The sequence below is a fragment of the Megachile rotundata genome, chromosome 2 (assembly GCF_050947335.1).
Source record: "Megachile rotundata isolate GNS110a chromosome 2, iyMegRotu1, whole genome shotgun sequence".
Lineage (NCBI taxonomy): Eukaryota > Metazoa > Arthropoda > Insecta > Hymenoptera > Megachilidae > Megachile > Megachile rotundata.
The window spans coordinates 14,204,225-14,225,506 of NC_134984.1; the positions used below are offsets into that span (position 1 = coordinate 14,204,225).

Sequence of the window (21,282 nt, forward strand, 5' to 3'; positions counted from 1 at the left end):
ACACACTAATTTTACAATAAATTAAATTTATTTAAGAAAAAAGAACAAATTTTCTGTTGTATTAGTTTCTTAGATCATCGTTAGATGGCAAGAATGGTTCTATTTCAAAATGGCGGGTTGTTACAAAATTAAAAAACATCTAAAAATAACTCTACTATATTTTCCTCTTATTCAATTGATTACTTCATAGGAACATATATTGTTCTTTTTACCTACTAGTGCGTGACAAAAGGATTATAACAATGAAAGAGTAAAATAGTTAAGAGCAAATTATATACTATAATAAAAATTATATTTATCTTAAACTGCTATATTTATTCCTTAAAATGGATTGATTCTTTTTAATAGAGCACTCAAATTTTTTAGATTCTAGATAATTTTTCACCTTGATAGATTAACCTTCAGATCACAGAATCTATTTTTAAAACATAAACAACAAAGTGGGGGCAGTATAGTTCTGCAATATAAATTTGCAGAAATAGATTTTTAAAAAGGTTTTCATGATATAAAAATACGTCACATAACAGTACATGTAAATTTATAAAAATATTGTTACCTGTATCCCTCTGGCGGTGAATAAAAGTTATATACAACTTTATTTTTGCAATAATATAATTTTAAACTAAATGATATTTTTAATTTATTAATTCTATTCCACAGACATTAACAGCTTCATAAAAATTCAAAGAGCATGATACAGTGATTTTATATTAGCATATTAATCATTTTACGTTAATACTTAAGTATCATTAAATGCAAGCATTTTCATGATCACGAGCAAGGTTATGTACATTCCCACTTTTTTTTATAAATAAAGGTAATACGTTTACACGTGCATTTATAATTAATATACAAACAAGACAAAGAGGAGAATGTTTATCACAATACTTTTCAAAATATTTCTTCTATGCTTTTTGAATTGCCATTTTCAAAGTTGAATATTATTCGAACGATCTTCAACTACAATCTTCAAACCAAAGACAGCAAATATTCGAATAGAAATATATTCCATTTAAAATAACCTGCAATCCTAATTTTATATCTTCGTTTAATTCCAATATTATTTAAAAAAGCAATTAATGGTTATTGAATATTATAAAGGTTATTCATGTAACCTGCGACTTTATCGCCCATCAATGATCTTAATTCTTCGAAAAATGTTTGGCAAATAATCGAAGTATCAGCAGGAAAGTCGTCAGATTAGTTTCTGCTTCGCCAGATGGCAGAACAACGATTACCTGTTATCTGAACTTTTACCTGAATAGCCGTGGCATCAGGGACCAACCAACCAATGGGCGTCCATGGTTCTGTAGGGCCCCGGGTAACCCCCCTACCACTTCATCCTGGTTGCCTGGCTCGAGTGCAACAGATTACATAGTTCAGAAATTCGTTCGCTGTAAGCAGGAAAACGGCTTCTACACAGTGTCAGCTTTCGACGTTGCTTTTGATGCATCTACGTCACGTTAGTGCAATACGTACGCGCGCGTTAGACTGCTAATATCCGTAGAATATTCACCGACGGAAACGAAAACAGGTGAGCAATGTAGATCCATTAAACGTCTCTTATCGCCGAACCAATCTCGATGACCATTTCCCCGTTAAAATGGCATCGACTAAGTTCCGACGATCTTCGTTTTACGACTAACGATTCACGTTGAATCGATCGATCCTCGAGGTCGCAAACTTCGATATTTCTTTTACGCAGTCATTTCTTGAATATTCGTCCTATTTCTATCGGGGACTGCTTGAACCGTGCTTCACGATTAAGGTCACATGACTGCAATGTGCGTGTTTCTGCCATGTTCGATGAACAAATACTGCAGAATTCTTTATGAATTTGTTCAATGTAGAAAGTTTGATAGTTTCAGTGAAATTTTGTGATTTAGAAATTATATTGCATGGTTTTATTTCACTTTACATTTATCTGTTTTAATTTTAAGTTTACTGTACTTGATCCTCTTATACGTGAATTTTAAACTAAACATGTAAGAGAATATAACAAATTCCATGTGGGGACACTGCAAAGTGAATTTAATCAATTGTTGTGTAGTCTTACTGTACTTATCATTGCAAATTTTTATTTCCATTATCTATTATCTTGAATAAATTTTGAAAAGTGCTTACAACTTCTAAAACTGAGTTAGTTTACAGTTAGACTATAAAATTAAAAATATAATATAATTATTAGGCAGTTGCTAAATTTACACCTTTTTGATCTTATGTAAATTCATTGTTGGAAGTTAATGATGCGTGAAACGTAATCGAAGGACGAGTAAATAAATTAGCGTTAACACATGCGGCAACATGGCGATGCTCAAAATTGTTTGTTATTACAATTATTATTTGAAAGATGCAACTGGCTTGAAATTATTGTTGGCCACGATGAGTGTTTCATACCTTTGCGTGCGTATCAGAGGCGATAGATTAGCGTATTTTTGCGTCCTCATTGGCGCCGAACAACTACGAAACAATGAAGCCGATAAGAGTAGAAGGCAAGGTAGCATTTTACCGAACATCCAAGACAGTTTAAAAGCATTCGTTATCTAAATTCCAGATGTGTTAAATTTTCCAGAATATTCTGAAGAGGTTCTAACATTCCAAAAATATTTTTGTTAAAACTAGCAAACATTATAACATATATAGTTTACTGTATCTTTGTTTCTTTTATACATGATATTTTGCAGTATTATATAAATGACTTAAAATAGAAATTCGTACATTGTTATTTTTTATCACTCGTGAAGGTTAAAAACGAACCATTTATGTAACAGTTCAATCGACCAATATATTTGAAAAACCGTTATATATAAATATTGTGTCAGGTGTGTATTTTATTGTGACACTATCGTGGACAAAGAGTTCATTGTTTGCAAAGGATATACACAAACCAGTTTCTAAAAATAAATGCACCAAAATGAAAAATCGTTGATTCTAAGAACGTGAAGCAGTACCGGCATTAATATTAATATAAAGCAGAATGTTTTTACGTAAGCAACGCACCATGCTGTCGCCACATTATGGGCACACATACGTGCGCATAAAGGCAGTGGTGATGTGTGGGACACTAGAGAACGATTTAAAAGCGGCCTGACAGTCCAAGCTAATCCAACCGAGAAAACAGATCTATTGAGTGTTCTGCTGCACTCGTGACAAGAGATGTTTTTATTCCTACGTTAAATCGTTTCAAGATTAAAGGACCCTAGATGCCATAAGAACTACAAACATAAGAGGTGCTTAACCTTTAGGTGCAGTGGTTTACAAATGCAATTTGTAAATATTTTTTTACAAAATATACTTCATGTTGATTATTAATATATTAACTCTTTTCATTCTTATTTTTAAATACTGAGGCAATCGCCTTAGTGTGGAATAACTAGTTTTCTGAATAACATACCGTTAGCTTCGCGCAAAGAAAATATATGCACACCTTTATCATTCATATCTTCTATTTAAACTTCAAACTTAGCCTGACTTGACCCAAATATATATTATTCAAATTTATATATTCTTGCTTAAATTTCTAACGTAACAGGAATAATAAGATGTTAATGATTTGAGTACCTGGTTAGGAGAGGTTAGGTTCAGTTCAATTTATTAATTTAGGTTAGGTTTTATTACTCAAGTCAGGTTAGGTAAGGTTTAAAGTTCAGCCTTAGTTTTATGATTCAGAGTTATTAGATTAGGTTAGATGGTTTAGATTGGACGTGGTCTAAGGTTAGGTTAGATAAGATTAGTAACGTTGTTAGGTTAAGTAATGTTAAGATAGGTCTTTACTTCAGGTTCATTTAGGTTAATACGTGTTTTATTAGGTTTTGTCTATTAGGTTGGGTTTTGTCATTTTAATTTGTTTATCATTATTTATACTTTATTATTATTTTTTTTGTGCATCATAGTCTATTTCAGTCTTAACAATATTATTGAAACCATTTTTAATTAATTTAAATTGGTACATCATTAAAAGTCTTTGTATATTTTAAATTTAATTTTTCAATTAAGTATTTTAAATTTAGTTTTTCAGTTAAATAGAAAAATTTCGTCATTACACCTGAATGTTAAATTAAACATATTGCACATATTTTTATAAAGTCAGCTGTCGTCTGGCACCTTATCTCGTAGCGCCAAGTAATGTAATAGCGTTGGAATGTTTGCTTCTCTAATTACAGTGTTCAACACATTCTCCTTTTTGAACTTTTAGCCTTCAACAGATGTTTTATAAAGCACAAACCATGACCTCAAAATGCTTGAGATCTCTAATTTATTAAATTTATATTCAACAGTTGTCTAAATAATTTAGTTGAAGTTAGTTGTATATAAACAGTAAGGTAAAATTTTTTAAATTTTGTGAGGTAAAATTTCTAAACTCTCAAATTTCAGAATTCTCAAATTCCAAGGTTCTTAAATTCCCAAATTCTCAAATTTTAAATTTCTTAAATTCCAAGGTTCTTAAATTCCCAAATTCTCAAATTTTTAACTTCTCAAATTCCAAAATCCTTAAATTCCAAAAGTCTCAAATACCAAAATTCTCAAATTCCAAAATTCTCAAATTCCAAAATCCTCAAGTTCCAAAATTCTCAAATTCCAAAATTCTCAAATTCCAATATTCTCAAATTCCAATATTCTCAAATTCCAAAATTCTCAAATTCCAAAATCCTTAAATTCCAAAATTCTTAAAATCATAAATTCTCAAATTCCCAAATTTTCCAACTCTCAACTCCTCAAATTCTTAATATCCTAAATCTCCAAATCCTCAAATTCCCAAACCACCAAACTTTTAACACCTTAAAATTCAGTCCTGCAAATTTCCAACAGACCCTCCAAAAGCAGATAAAATATATCAGAATCCACGCGACTGTTCTGTCCCTGATGTCGCCATTTTCCCTAGGGAAACCCAATGCCCGATGCTGTACATACCACGGTGTCTAAACATAGAATGATAGACGTGTCCATGTAAACCTTGGGTATCTAAAAAACAGGCTATTCAATGTTCCGTAATTTCAATCTTGTTCTGATACTTTCCGTCGAGATCAGAAACGATCGTTTCTGGCCCCTGAATGAATAAGTACCAAGTGGAAGAGCCGGTTCGCCAGATGCTTCGATTATCTTCTTTTTTTTTTTATCTCTCCCTTCGCTTTTTCTTTCAGCAACAAACACGATACTTCTCTCAATCGTGGAAAATAAAATTCTTTTTTGTGCGTCGTACATTCAAAGTTCACGTTTTATTATTCATCGATGAATAATACGAGATATTATAAGTGTCGCATTTGTGACTAAATAAACCATCGCGATATGGAGCGTATTTTATTGATTAACCCTTCTAACTCCGTGCTTCACACGATCAATAAAAATTTTATCGCATATAAATTACTATAATTTTCAGGGGAGAATAATGGGCTGTAGATTGTAGCATTAAAAATTAGAAGAATAAGCTTTGAGAGAATTTTATAAGACAAAGCTTAATTGTAGAGAAATTTTACAACTTTTAAAATGACCATCTTTTTTGTGTTGAATTCTTTGTTTAATGGAGCTCTTTAACATTTTATTGGAGTGCTAACCAGTAAATTATATTTTGAATGACGAGTCGGGTTCTCAATAAAACTGAGAGTTGTGTTATTAACTAGGTATATATAGAAGAGAGACTATTTATTAGCCGGGAAATTTCGACAGATCTCCACATGACTTTATCGAGTTTATTTATTTAAATAAATTATTATAAGTGAGACTGTTATTAACAATTGTTATAATTGTTATAATTAGAAAATTTTATTATTAAAAATGACTATAAGTGAGACTATTATTAAAAATTGTCATAATTGTTTTAATTAAAAAAATGTGTTATTAAAAATTATTATAAGCATGACTATTATTAAAAATTTGTATAATTGTTATAATTACAAAATTTTATTATTAAAAATTACTATAAATGTGACTATTATTAACAATTGTTATAGTTGTTATAATTAGAAAATTTTATTATTAAAAATTACTATAAGTGTGACTATTATTAACAATTGTTATAGTTGTTATAATTAGAAAATTTTATTATTAAAAATTACTATAAGTGTGACTATTATTAACAATTGTTATAATTGTTATAATTAGAAAATTTTATTATTAAAAATTACTATAAATGTGACTATTATTAACAATTGTTATAATTTTTATAATTAAAAAGTTTTATTATTAAAAATTACTATAAGTGAGACTATTATATAACAATTCTTATAGTTGTTATAATTAAAATATTTTATTCTTGAAAATTATAATAAGTGTGACTATTATTAAAAATTGTTGCTTTACAAATTTGTTAATATTCCAAAATTAAACATATTTTAAAATTATAATCTATCAAAAATTGCAATTTCAAATGACTAAAATAGTCTTCATAAACAATTCAATAGCTGACATCCTTCTAACAGAAAAATATAAAGAAAATATATTAATAAGTGTGAACAGGATACCAAAAAAAAGTTTGTTGATCAAATCACTATACATGTTTGTATACACGTTGATAGGTTAGGTTATTAGAAGTTTAAATAGGATATTAGAGTAAACGGAAGCTGCCATAAGTTATACATAGGTGTGTTTCCTGGCAGTGGCGCGTAGTTAAGGGTTAAAATTTCCACTTACTTTGCATAACTGGTATCATATTAATGCTATTTAAAATTTAGATTTATGTATTTCTTTTTCCTTCGCTTATTCGATCCTATTGAATTGACGTTCATGGTGCTGATCGGTGACTCCCATGGCACCGTGTGAACCCCTGTCGGTTATTGGCGGCCAAAATGGCGGCGCTTGTATTAACCCTTTGCACTCCTTAATTTCTTTTACCTATTCTTTAATTCACAAAATAAATCAAAAAAGGGTTTTTCAATAAAGTGTTTTGCAACCGTGCGAGTATGTAACAAATTTTTCATTTATTATAAATAGTAAATAAATGAAAAAATATATTATTTGAATTATTCATAAGATTCAAGAGAAATATGATGTCGAACCACGCTCGATAGGAGTGCAAAGAGTTAAAATCTAATTTTATTTTTGAGACATATTTGAACATTAGATTTACCCGTCCTGAAAACAGATCATAGTTCTCTTATTTTAAGTGACAAAACTTGTTAAGTTCTTATAAAAATTTAAACTTTTGTCAAGCTAAAGAATTAATGCCTTAGGCAGTTCACATATCAACTTAATTTATTTATTTTTCTGCTTTAGTTCAAATTTAATCTAGGTTTATATATGTAGTTTTAGGAATAAGGTTTCTTAGATGTCTGGATCTGTATTTTTAATTACTACATCCATAGATTCCTATATTTCGATATCTCTAGACACTTATATCGCTAGTAAAAACAATAATGTTTTTGCTTGTTATCTGGACACATATTTATTTAGAACAATCTGTAATGTCAATTTTATGGCGCCTCAGTTATGATATGGACATCGTACTGGAGTATGTACACATGGGTATTAGTGAATTTTTTTAGGGAAAATGGCAGCTTAGAGAAAAGATTCACTACTTGGGTTTTGGTGATTTACAAAATTTAGAAATTTGTGGAGTTAGATATAGAAATTTGGTGGTTTAGGGATTTGAAAATTGGGAAATTTGAAGATTAGAAAATTTGGGAGTTTTATAGTTGAAGATTTTGGAAATTTCCAAATTTCCAAATTTAGAAATTTAGAAATTAGAAAATTTGGAAATTTGAAGATTAGAGAATTTGGGGTTTTTATAGTTGAAAATTTGGGGAATTTGGAAATTTAAAAATTTGAAATTGTAGAAATTAGAAAATTTGAATATTAGAGAATTTGGAAATTTTAGAAATTTGAAAATTTAAAAGTTTGAAGAATAGAAAATTTGGGGAACTTGGAAATTTAAAATTTTAGAAATTTGAAAAGTAGAAAATGATAAAATTTGGAATTTAAATATTTGAAGATCTGAGAAAGTAAATTTGAAAAAGTAGGAATAACATTCTCATTCCAAATGCCAACTTACCAGATACACCTAGCGCAAACCTCACATTACATATTATATCTGCGTTAAATGTTAATTGCGATAAAAGTCCCACTTTACTAATATAGCAATTATACCAAAAGTCGAAAGTGAATCATTTCTTAGAAACCTCTATTTCTAAGAAAATTATCCATTGAAATGTTGACACATTTCTCTGATGATAATGCACTTAGAAGAACAATTTCATTGTCTCCTTTTATAAACATTAGTTGTACAAATAAACCATAGTAATCTTAAAAAGTCTAAGGAAAATTCTCAAGTTATAAAATTACAAATAATATACAGGGTGTCCCACAATTACTATAAGAACCGAAAAGGGGTTGTAATAATGTAAAATATATTTACCTGAATTTTCAAAAAGTAAAGTCAGATGAATGACCTGTAAACTTATTTGAGTTTAATGGCCTTTCGATAAAAAATTAGAAAGCTATATAAAAAATAAACAGTTACTTTTATCTCCAATTAAATAGTTTCTTTACAAATAATATTAATTCTTATTTAATCTGGGGCTTACAAATATTGCTTTAAGTAATAAAAAATTCTGAGAAGTCGTATGAAATTTCCTATCGCTAAACGCCACCTGATATAACTGATGTATAAGGAAGATAAAAGAAGATGGGAAGAAATAAAAGATGAATCGAAGTTAAATTGAGATTGAATAAAAGTTTAAATAACATTTATAAAGTTAAAGTTCATTTCACACTTGTATAATCATATAATGGTGTCAGTTAACAGTATAAGTTAACTTGCCACCAAAAGCGTGGCGATATACAGCACGGTGATATACCGAGGGTTTCAACATGAATTCTTCTCTGACTGAAATATTTAATATTTGTGTAAATATTGATAGAAAGTTAGGTAAACTTCATTTGTCATTAAATCGTTCTCTACAAAATTTCATATTACTTAAATTTTAAATAAACATAAAATACATAAAATTAATTTTATTTCAATAAAAATTATTGGAATAAAAATTCCATTTCTTCAAAGATTTGAATACGTAATAAACTTGTATATTATTTTAATTTAAAATTGAATATTAAACATTGCATGAATTGATCGAAAATAAATTTCTAAAATTAATAACAATTTAATACTCCGTTTTTATCAAAAAATTACTGGCAAATTTTAATTAACACATGACGCAATATGTCGAAATCAGATAAAAAAATAAAGAATGTTATATCAAAAGTAGACGAAATTCGAGGAAAATTGTGTCACAAAACGGAAAAGAAAGTTTGAGTAACAGATTCGGTGTAAGAGTTCAGATTCGAGTTTAATAAATCATGGAAAGTGTGCGGAAAAGTGCAAATTACGAGCTCAAACAGAGAACATAAAGACTTAAAATGGCGTCGTTTCAGATAAAGTACGTTATCAGTAGGTTTGTGATAAATTCTGATAAGACAAGACTGTAAAAAACCTGCTCTGTGATAAAACAAAGGTAACGGTGTACTAGCGGAAAGGTTAAACGAAACACTGAACGTACGTTATCTCGCGAAAATGAAACGAGACTAATTAATTAGTCTCCGCTAACAATATCGTTCCTCCCGTAATTTTGTAATCGTAACAATTTTGTATTACTTCATAATTTAATTTTTAATTGAAGTTTGAACTTGAATGAAATTTATCACGTCAGATATTTCCCAATTCTATTTTAATTAGGGACCTACACTAGTTGTGAGACACCCTGTATATGTAATACATACAATAGATATAATAACAAATTTATTGTAAATTTTAATAAATATATTGTAACAAATGTATGTTCTAAAATCTGATAGTCTTACATTGTCACTAAAATGAAAATTATACTTTGTGTGCTAAATGCTATAAAAAAAATATTTATTAAAGTTCTTAAATTAAATTTCTTTGAATTAATATATACAACACTTTTTTCTTTTCAAATGAAAATTTAAGTACAAGAAAAGTAAGTGCTAAGACAACAAGGGTTAAAAAAGAATATCAGTACTGAACTCGGTAACTTCAGTAGTGAACTCTTCATTAATTAATAATTTCATGATTGGCAACCGTTTTCAATTTTACCAATAATGACTCAAAATTTACGCGTCACTCTGTTTCATTCACCGCGGTAATTAATTATTTCGAATGACCATGTGAAACGATAAATTGAAATAAGATCGAGCATTTACTACCCGTAAAGTCTTGTTATTAATTATGGATGCAACTGTGATGCGTTACATAAGTGTTGATTACGATGCAGAAGCGTTTATGCGACGGAACAGGATCAGCAAGATGCACCGAAAAGGGAAACAAAGATGGCGCTTGATATACCAGTTATCTTACAACATAGTTCCTTTATTTTGATAAAACTTTTTCTAACGAATTTAAATAAGGTGGAAATAAAACAACTCATATTTGACAGTTTTTGTGAATATTTAAGAAATCACTAGTAGTTAGTTTGTTGATATGTATAAATATAAAAATTGTCCAATAATATTTTTATAGTGTGGTAGCGAAGGTGGTCAAGTTATGAGTGCTTCAATCACTGCAATGCGAGTTCAAATCCTCTCAAGTTTAATATATTTTTTTTCGTTTTTATATATTAATTTTATCTTTGATTTTTATACTTTTTTTTGTAAATAGATTTATTTTAATTACAATATTTATAGTGTGTAACATACATATGTTTCTGTGATATGTATCTATATGATAAACAGTACAGTCTCAATAAATTAAAATCATGAAAGAGGAAAACAAAGAAAAAGAGACGTATAAATACATCCATGAAAAACAAACTGAACAATAAAAAATTAATAAAGAAAGCAATACATTTTCATTTTAGTGGAACGTGCCACATGAGGCACGTGCAAAAATTTTGCTGCCATATCAAAGATATCACTTTATAAGTTTACACATTATTCAGATTTTTCCTTTTTGATTATTGCAATATGCATAATTAAAATTTCTTTTTGCACAGAAGTATGTAACCAACTGTTTCGTTCTTTTATATTAATCAATACACTGTAAATATAGTACTTTGTAAATTATTTATTCTTGGAAGAAGAAAATCATTGTTCCAGAAATTGATTTATTCTCAGATTAGATAATTGATGTTTATTTGTATACAATGTGTACGTTTTGAGTTTGTAAATTTTATATTAATCTGTATAGTTGTTACAATTTTGCAATAATTTATTTTCAATTTATTTGAAAATATTTTTTTGCAAATATTAATTTTTTTGTAAATTTATATGTACAAGTATTTACATGTATTTTTATCACTTATACTGGTGGATATTTTTTTATACAATATAAAGACTTTTATTAAATACCTTGTTATTCAAGGTTTAAGATTGTTTACTAAAAGAGAGGCTAATTATCATAATTTCATAATAATAGTTTTTACAGAAAAACACAATTTTTATTGAAAACATTTTTCATGAAATCATACAAACACCATTTTGGTATTAAAATAAATAATTGTTCTGCATACACTCCATTAATATTTATGCAAGTTTTAAATATGTGCAAGCCATGCTTACTGACATTTATCTGCACAATAAATTTTGCACACATACATAGAAAACGTTCACCGCATCAGACAAGTAATCGATAAATTATTAATCACAGTCAGTAATGATATTTTATTGTACACTACGTAATTCGAAGCAATAAACTACTGTCTTACGAAATGATCGCTTTTACTGTTATCGATACACCAGATTGCGGCCATAGCGTTATGATAGTGTTATGTTGGCCAGTAATATTTCTCAGTACATAGAGAGTGTCATTCGAGCCGGTTGATTTCACAATAAATCACCTAACGGTCTTACTGGGATTCAATCGATATATGATTCCAACTTGGAAAATGCTACAGTCCTTGTATCGAAGACGGTCGCTTTATTTAACCATCCAACGCACGTTGACGGAATGAATGTTTTTTTTTTCTACGGTATGGAATGTTGTCTTGGCTTGGCAAGAAATAATTGATCACAATGATCTTTGTCTTCCGCTTCAAATCTCCACAGATTTCTTCTTTCTTTCCAGCCACGTGTAACCAAACAATTGATAAAATATAGCAATTTTATTTGTCCAAGGTATCACTTTCCTGATAAAGAAAATATCGTTCTCTTGATAAACGGTTACAATGATTTTTGTCTTTGGAGAAAATGAGGAAAGTTTGGGTTTACTTAGACTGAGATCAAAATTCTGATGTAGATATTTTTTTAAGAATAAAAATTAGCAAGTAATCATTGCATGATCAGTTTAGCCAAATCATAATATTCGACAAACTATAATTTTTATTATATCATCAAAGTTGTAGAAACCACATCAGTCGACACTCATGAATCTGAACAATCAATCAAACACAAGAAAATAATTTTTATTACATCTTCACAGTGAGCCAATTTTGTACAGTTTTAAAAATTCTAAGTAATTGTTGAAATTGTAAAAATTGAAGTAGATATAATTTTCAACCGTGTGTCATTTCGTTAGAACTTAGTATCGTCAAGCGGTGTAAGAACTGACAATAGTTGAACAGACACTGTAGGTTTTGTACTTAAAGTCTTCAAAATCCTAATTGTTGAATTTATAAAAATTGAAGTAACTGAATTTATCAAAGCACTATGTGTCAATTCGTTGAAATTTGTTATCGTCAAAGTACAGTAGTGTAAGATTTGAACAGATACTGTAGATTTTGTACTTAAAGTCTTAAAAATTCTAATTGTTGAATTTATAAAAATTGAAGTAACTGAATTTATCAAAGCACTATGTGTCAATTCGTTGAAATTTGTTATCGTCAAAGTACAGTAGTGTAAGATTTGAACAGACACTGTAAGTTTTGTACTTAAAGTCTTCAAAATCCTAATTGTAGAAATTATAAAAATTGAAGTAACTGAATTTGTCAAAGCACTACGTGTCAATTCGTCGAAATTTGTTATCGTCAAAGTACAGTAGTGTAAGATTTGAACAGACACTGTAAGTTTTGTACTTAAAGTCTTCAAAATCCTAATTGTTGAAATTATAAAAATTGAAATAACTGAACTTGTCAAAGCACTACGTGTCAATTCGTCAAACTTTGTTATCGTCAAAGTACAGCAGTACAAGATTTGAACAGACACATTAAGTTTTGTGCAGTCCTAAAAATTCTAATTGTTAAAATTAAAAAAATTAAAGTACCTGAATTTGTCAAAGCACCATGTATCAATTCGTCAAAACTTGTTACCGTCAAAGTAGTAAGTTTTGAAGAGACACAGTAGGTGGGCTAACAGCATGTTCAAAAATGCCAATCCCAAGATTTACAGATTCTTCCTGAAACTGACCAGCCGGTGGCCCCTTTCTTTACGGGTCTATGCCAACAAAATTGGAATGGAAAAGCAGAAGGGACCACCTGCGTTATGGTCGGGGACAGGTAACTCTACCTGGCTTTAACCGGCCAGATTTTTCGAGAGTCGAACAAAGAGGCCCAACTGGCACTCGTGCACCCTACGACTTAAACCCACCTTCCACCTCTTCGTGCGGTATTCACACGCATACCTGGTCGCTTCAGTGTCCGGTTCTCTTAAACTGCATTCTATCTGCGATGGGCCCAGCTATTCGCTGTTTAACCATCTAGCCTCTTGATACAGGGAAAAATAGATTTTCCTTGTTGCCGACTTTCCTTTCGACGTCTTGACCTGGGAATTTTCTTTTGAACTTTCCTCTTTGTTAGAATTCTTTCTAAAGGTAGGCAAATTATTTTTGTTTAGGTTTTGTTTAGGTTTTTGGAGCGATTAATGTAATTTGTATTTTAGGATAATGGAAGGTTTATGGTGAAGAAGAATTTTTTAATATGGGAACAGCTGAAATTATAGATTTAAATTAAAGATTTGTTAATTGGGGAGTTTAGTCAGTTTATCATTTTTTATATTCAAGTTAAGTGCTCAAAGAGGTTTATTTTTAAGTTAAGTGTTCAAAGAGGTTTATTTTTAAGTTAAGTGTTCAGAGAGGTTTATTTTTAAGTTAAACATTTAAGAGGATTTATTTTGAAGTCAAATATATAAGAAGATTTATTTCCGAGTCAAATATATAGGAAGATTTATTTTTGAGTTAAATATTTAGGAACATTTATTTTCAGGTTAAATTAAATCATTTCAGACTTAATAATTTTTAACCATTTTTTGTTTGGTAGTTTTTAAACTTACAGTTTATGTTTAGCAATTATAATAATATTATGATCCTGGTATTTTCTTCGAATCCAAAGTTTATCTATATTGTATCGAATATTCACCTTAGAATCATGCTACGTCTGATAAGTTGGCAGACGAGCACCATCGCTTCCGCACAGCCAGCTTATCGGACAGAATGTGATTTTGGAAAATAAAAATCTCACGTATTCCAAATCGCTCGTAATTGTTATCAATAATAAAATGATCTGAATTAAGTATTAATTAACAGTGAACAATGATACACGACATTCTATTTACGTCAAAAGACACGTATCACATTATCGTGCAATGTCTGTACTTAATCTGTGTTGTTGAAGTAGTACTTTTCTGAATCATTCAATTTTATCGTGTACCATAAGTGCTACGATAATTAACTTTGCAAAAATTGTATTTGGAAAAATTTACAAATTGTGGTGTAATACAGGAAATTTAATTTTAACGAATTGAAAAATATTAAATTTAATATTTATTAGTAACTTCATAATTTAAATTTAAAATGTCCTTAGAAATTTAGAATTACCTAACTAAAATCAAATAACAGTAAATAAGACACGTTGACATGCTGACACGTACAAAAAGATACGATGCCCAATTTTGGAACTTGCTATGACTACACATACGCCCTCGCATGTTTTGAAAAGCAGTGATTTCAATGCCACAAACAAGGTTTCTGTAAACGTTCAAAAATTCTGGACTATGTTCTTCTTTTATTTTTGAAGTTTGTGAGCAACAGTAGGCAATCGAGGATCGAAGTATAAGCTCCGGAAAGATCGAGAAAATAGAGGCTTCTTGGATCGATTTACTCGAAGGCGTTTTTGTTTGTAGTATAGATGGCTGCACTTTCGCTTCTTAAACCGGTCGTGATCGCGGTCACTTAGCTATGTATACAGGAAAAACTATACAATCCTTTTTATTCTTGTTAGGTTTATTGAGTTAGAAAATTGTTCTAAGCAATTTAAGATTTGAGCATTAATCAATATTTAGTCTTACATGTATTTTGTACAATATTTTGTAATATTTTGCACATTGTAGAATATTATAATTTGTTACTTAGCTAAAATACATTTTATTTGATCATCAAATGTATACAAATATTTTTTGGAATTAAAAAGAATTATTATTTAACCATTTATCTATTATTTAATTATTAATTAAAATAATAAAAATTATTATGTATTAAGAATATTCATAAATATATGAACTATAAAGCAAATAAAAAATACCTAATTTTTATTACAATGCAAATACTGTTGCTAACTTAAAATTATAGTAACAGCAGCTTTTACTTTATTTAGTACTATATAATAAATTAAAACCGAATTTTCTTGATTGCAGGAAAGATGAAGGTTATAGTAGCGCTGCTACTAACAACCTTCTTGTGTGAAGTGCTGTCCACGGACAATAATGGGTCTCCTAATGCAACACAAGCATCATTTATTATCAAAAACGGTCATGTGGACGTAACCACAGAAGAGCCGACGACATCAAAAACTACATCGACGACGGGATATACCACTGTAATTGTAGCAAATTTACATTCAAATAAAACATCCTCGCCTGTCGATGAAAGGGTAACATCAAAATCGAAATTGGACGATGATTTTCTGCTTTTGAAACCTCTTTTAAACCCTAAGGACATGCTCTTGCAAGAAATTCATACTTTGGACGAAGAAGCTTCTAATGCTAAGGTGATGCTTGTTGTTTGAAGGACTTGGAAGAAATTGATCAATGTGTCTCTGTTGTCAAGGAAAACTTCTTATTAAATACGTTTCTGTTTTAAGAAATTCGAGAATTAAGTATTTATGTACTTGAGAGAAATGATTCTCTGAATTCTAAACTGCTTAACAAGTTTAAGTTGACACAAGGATTATTTTGTGTTCGCATAAGACAGAACTAAAACTTAAGTAGAGATACTGCGCATGTGCAGTACGCAGGCGCTGTATGACCACGCGCATGCGCACTACGCATCTTGAAACTTAAATAATCAGGACTAGATTTTTAACAACTGTTTCGAATGATAACAGTTACTGTCAAAATAGATGATTTCAATGAGAGAAAAATGTTTTTGTTACTTCTCATCTATTCATGCATTTCAGTTCTTAAATATTTCAACAGGAATTCTTCAAGAATCCATAGAAACGTATTCTATAAAAAGTTACAGCCAACAGAGATGAAAATTATCCAATTTCTACTATTCTCCTTTCGCATAGCTATATGTCCGCTTGCTTTGTTAGTACATCCATAAAAATTTGTAAATTATACTGTAATGCATAAAATGTTTGCAATTGTCATAAAAGCCATAATGAAATTTTAAGTCAAAAAAGCAAAATTCAATCCTAATGTTAAATTTTATATAATACCTCGACAACATGACATTAGCTTGATGAAATTTAATAAACAATTAAATTATACATTAAAAAATTATTTATAGATGCAGGCTGAAGTAGCGCAAACGCTTAAAGCGGAAGCTAAAAGAATTAAGACATCAGAACCGGTGACAGCAAAACTTTCAACCGGGAAACTCGACTTCGTCAGCACGACGGAGGATAGCACTATAAAGAAGTTGCTCACAGCCGACGATGCCCCTTACGTGAGTGATTTAAGCGAAAACGAAGAAGACGAGAGCGATGACGATTACGACGACGAGGATGAAGACGACGACGAGAACGACGAGGAACCTGAGGACGATGAACAAGTGATGACACAGTGTCCTGATTACTGCAGATGCGCTGGAGAATATGCAGCTGCAACGACTGCAACGTACGCGTTCTTGGCTTTTCATGATAACATTATATAATTTAATTGTTTCCTTTATGGTAACGAAAGATAAACGTAACCGTTGATATCTATAACTTGGTGATATCACTAAAACTATTAGGTTGTTGCGTATCAGATGGTTCATTTAGAAATTGTATATTATTATGGCGGTAATTTGTTTATAAAATTTGAGGCAGTTACAGATAGGATACACCTCGCAAAGTTTAATGACCTTGACTTTTATCTTATCTTGCTAATGCGGTAAAGTAGTTTGATTATTAAATCAGTTCACTTAAAGTGATAACCAGTTTTGTGTATTAGAAACATTATTGAAAGGTTTATACATTCATCTTCATTAAACTTGAAGCTTTAAATTGACGTAACTTGAGTATTGTTATATGATATTTTTCTGTTATGAAATCATGTCAAACTTTGTATCATATATATTTGAAACATACTTTGGTTAATATTAATTTTAGCAAAGAGGTTTGATGTGCGTCAACCTAACAGTTATTATGAACTTTGCACGAACCGTACAGATTAAATACCAGTTATATATTCTTCTTCTGTTCAGATGCACCAAACTTGTGAATGAGCAATCCTTTGGCACTGGTATCGCACGTTTACGTATAGAAAATGCCGGACAAATTACTCTCGGCCCTCACGCATTTCAATCACGAGGTCTTCAACAATTGGAATTCATTACGATCACTGACACAAGAATCGTCGAGCTGAATCAAACTGCTTTCGACGACATTCCGTATTTGTTCTTCGTTAATTTAACACGCAATGACCTTCAAGAAATTCATCCGAATACCTTCCAAAGTAACAAGCAGTTGTCTCTGCTGGCTATCTCTGGAAACCCACTGAAACATTCACAAGATGCTAAATCATCGAAACACGGTCTATTCGATGCTCCCTCAGTTACTGAATTTGATTTCTCGTTCAACGGTCTGACAAAACTGAAACGCACTGCATTCTCAAAAATGCCGAGTCTTACTCACATCAATTTAAGAGGAAACAAATTGAAAGAAATTGATAGTTTGACTTTCAGCACGTTAGACTCTCTTGTGGAAGTTGATCTTTCGAATAATTTGTTGAGCGACGTTCCTGCCGATTTGTTTTACAACAGCGGACTTCAAACGCTTAGAATTGCCGGTAACATTATACTCATTACAGTGGGTCTCGCTGTATGGCCTTGAACAGAACTGTAAACTAAATTTTTAAATTTGAAATTTGTAATTCGGCCACGTAGCGACACCATAACCTAAATTTCGAGATCTGTATTTCATGGACATTGTTTTTAGCAAGAATGTTTCATTTTCAGGAAATAATTTGTCAGTTTTGAATACTCTGAAAGCAGAAAAATTAAGACTATTAGACGCATCGAATAACAAAATCAAAATAATAACAAAAGATGATCTTTCCGACGTGCCTCTATTGGATCAATTGATAATTAGTTCGAATGGTTTGAAAAGAATTCATCAACACGCTTTCGATAACCTGAATCAGCTTACTCATTTGGATATTAGTAACAACAAGTTGACATCCTGGACAGAACATCATTTGAGAAGCAATTCAAGACTGCAAGTTTTATTAATGAGCGACAACCCTGAATTAGAAACCCTGCCAGTGTTTAAGACTTACGGTCTTGAGTACGATACTTACAGGTAAAATAGACTTTAACGAAATGTGATATGATACCATATATAATACTGCATGAATAATTAAATGTTTATTGCAGCGTATATCGATTTGACTGTGCAAACTGTGGCCTCTATTACCTCGAAGAAACAACCTTCCATGCTATGCCGGCAATAACGCGATTGAATTTGTCCAGAAACCGCTTGACCGGTTTACCAGACGGTCTTCTAAGTCGTCTTTCATCTTTGAGAGTTCTCGATCTTTCCGATAACACAATCAGTTCTTTGGATAATAATATGTTCCGTGGTGCTGTTAGTTTAACTAAGATCAGTCTTGCGGGTAATCCTTTGGTTACATTACAAGTGACACCGTTCCTGAGTGCTCCTGGCCTTGCCAGACTCGACGTGAGCAGATGTGCCTTGGAAAGAGTGTGGAGCGAAGCAAGAATTCCGCTGACTAATCTTCGGTATATTAAATAAAACACAACCGTAAAAATTGTGTCTCAAACGTAGTATTACTTGTAACGTTTTATTTCAGATTCCTGTCAGTTCGCGAAAATCTTCTGCGTCGAATCACTGTTGAGGAATTGAAAGCAACGCCGAGAATCGTTAGTTTGGATTTAGCGCGTAATCCTCTTGATTGCGATGACGAGTTTAATGAGGCTGTACAATGGCTTACTGATCATGGTGTAACACCAGTCGAAACTTCAAGGTATTAATATTCAAAATAAAATATGCACTTGTTAATATCATGAGTTTAATCTTCGATGATCAAACTTATGATTTAGGCTGTTTCTTTACGTGTCATATGTTATTGCAGATATATTAGTAACTATGGTAACGGAGATAATTATCAGGATTCTGAAGGTATTAGTCAATGGACCGATTTAGCTAAAGTAGTCTGTGATGGTATTAGCGACGGCCCGCCAGACAGAGTATTACCACACAAGGAAAAGAAAGTAAAGATCATCCTTGAAGAACTTGATACGTCAGAAAACACAGATCCTCTTTTGAGAAACAACTTTGAAAATGATGATGATGTAAGTACAAACTTATAATGTTCCTCCTAATTTGTTTTCATTGGAAGAATAATATTAACATCTAAAATATTTTTGTAATAGGATCTCCTTAAACTGTCAATTGATCATGGAATGAGACCAAACGATGAGGTTAAAAAAGCCTGGACGACTCAAGACCAAGAATATGAAGATTTTATTCCTGCAGAAAGCATGGAGTATCATCCCTGGTACACTAATGCTCTTTGGCCCGTGGTTATCGTAATCATTACAACGTTAATGATTTTGCTACTGACAGTGCATATTGCAATTTATTTGGCGAAACGACGTGGTCGTGGTCCCGTTATTAGACCACCGATGATCCTTCGACAAGGTTTGATCGACAACAAAAACTGCGGTTTAGTTTACAAACCCTTGCAAGAAGAAATCGCTACACCACATGTACCGAAAAGAGGAAGCTTTTATTCCAGTAGTACATTCCACTACGATAAGATCGTACCAGAAAGTGTTTAAAGATCATGGATTCGATTAAACAAGGGACACTTTAAATGCGGCCAACAACTTTTGAACCTTATGGGCCAGTAAACTGGTTTGGAGAAGTGACATATCAAAGTAAAAAGAAAAGAATAAAAATAACAAATCAATAAAAGTTTTTTATGAAGGAGACTTACCATTCCAAATTTTAAAAACCAGCGAGGGTCACATCTATAATGTCTCTTGTAAATGACAGTCTATGTAATTCAGTTTTATCCATGTTTTAAGATAAATAATAAAACTGATAAAAATATAGAACGTATGTGAAAGAAAAACTAATAGAGTCTGTTTTTTCATGGAAAATTTGATAGGCTTTTTTATAAGAATGTGGGCGTAAAAGATACTTAAATACAAATAGTAAGTATAATGATCAATCAATTGTTAAATGTAGTTGTTTAAAAAATTTAATGGATCATGGCAAAGCACTTTTTTCCGAGTGCTTTGTATATTTTTATATGTGTAGGCTTAACAAATTTTTGATAATGTTTTGAGGGTAAATATGGAAATTGACAGATTTTATACAAAATTTGTATGTCAGTATTCTGCTTTCTTATTAAAATAATAATAATCAGTTCTTATTGAAAATTAAAATAAAATGATAGTAATTTAATTTTATCTGTACATTTAATTATTATTGCATAACTACAATATATTTGCTATTTAATACTTATAGATATTAATGATATCTATTGTTCTATATTAATAATTGTAGTTGGAATGTAGTATTGGATTAAAAATGAAATATTCAAAAGAAAATTGATAAGTATTAATAAGAGCGAAAATTGAAAACAGGGTTTTTAAAGGGCAACTTATGTAATCTTATATTTTGAATTAAAAAAAAAGTTTATTCAGTCACAGTAATATATAGAAACTATAAGACTCATAACTATTAATTACAGTGACAGTAATGTCATGTGCCACGCTCGTTGAAGCCATGAAATTCACATTACTTATGACTAGGTATTGTGCATAGTACTAAGTAAACTAATCTCTCGTAGTATGAGTAGTACATTATTGTGTACTATACATTTATGCTACATGCTGTAAATAATGTATACGTTTAAATAAATCTTTAATTAGAAAAAATAATTCAGTATCTTTCATTCACCTTTATAAATAACATTACAGTTCATTCTTCAATGTTCAAGCAATGAAGAAAA

At 30.5% G+C, this 21,282-nt stretch overlaps 2 protein-coding genes across 9 annotated transcripts in view; one reads left to right on the forward strand and one right to left on the reverse strand.

Moving 5' to 3' along the window:
* NO66 (Bifunctional lysine-specific demethylase and histidyl-hydroxylase NO66) overlaps window positions 1–21,282 on the reverse strand; it is a 48,670-nt gene that overhangs the window by 21,179 nt on the left and 6,209 nt on the right. Inside the window, exons 4-6 of one of the 6 annotated variants that reach the window (XR_013041638.1) lie at window positions 13,502–13,684; window positions 12,154–12,314; window positions 12,057–12,071 (exon numbers count right to left, since the gene is read on the reverse strand). The exons of 1 other annotated variant lie outside the window; for it this stretch is intronic. The gene's annotated coding sequence lies outside the window, so the exon portion shown is untranslated. Of the gene's footprint in view, window positions 1–1,257; window positions 1,397–12,056; window positions 12,072–12,153; window positions 12,315–13,467; window positions 13,685–21,282 lie in introns of those variants that run through there. 4 more of the 6 variants (XR_013041637.1, XR_013041636.1, XR_013041639.1 and 1 more) reach the window with 4 other exon arrangements.
* Gp150 (leucine-rich repeat domain-containing glycoprotein 150) lies at window positions 1,394–21,211 on the forward strand. 3 transcript variants are annotated; one of them, XM_003701030.3, is made up of 9 exons: window positions 1,394–1,534; window positions 15,508–15,860; window positions 16,604–16,932; window positions 17,504–18,087; window positions 18,257–18,599; window positions 18,674–19,039; window positions 19,111–19,284; window positions 19,393–19,612; window positions 19,694–21,211. In XM_003701030.3, exons 2-9 carry the CDS (start codon window positions 15,513–15,515, stop codon window positions 20,099–20,101), a joined length of 2,772 nt encoding a protein of 923 aa, XP_003701078.2. In that variant the 5' UTR covers window positions 1,394–1,534; window positions 15,508–15,512; the 3' UTR covers window positions 20,102–21,211. The 3 variants fall into 3 exon arrangements, with proteins under 3 accessions (XP_003701078.2, XP_012135360.1, XP_012135361.1); XM_012279970.2 differs by having other exon boundaries at window positions 15,508–15,743; XM_012279971.2 differs by having other exon boundaries at window positions 15,508–15,689.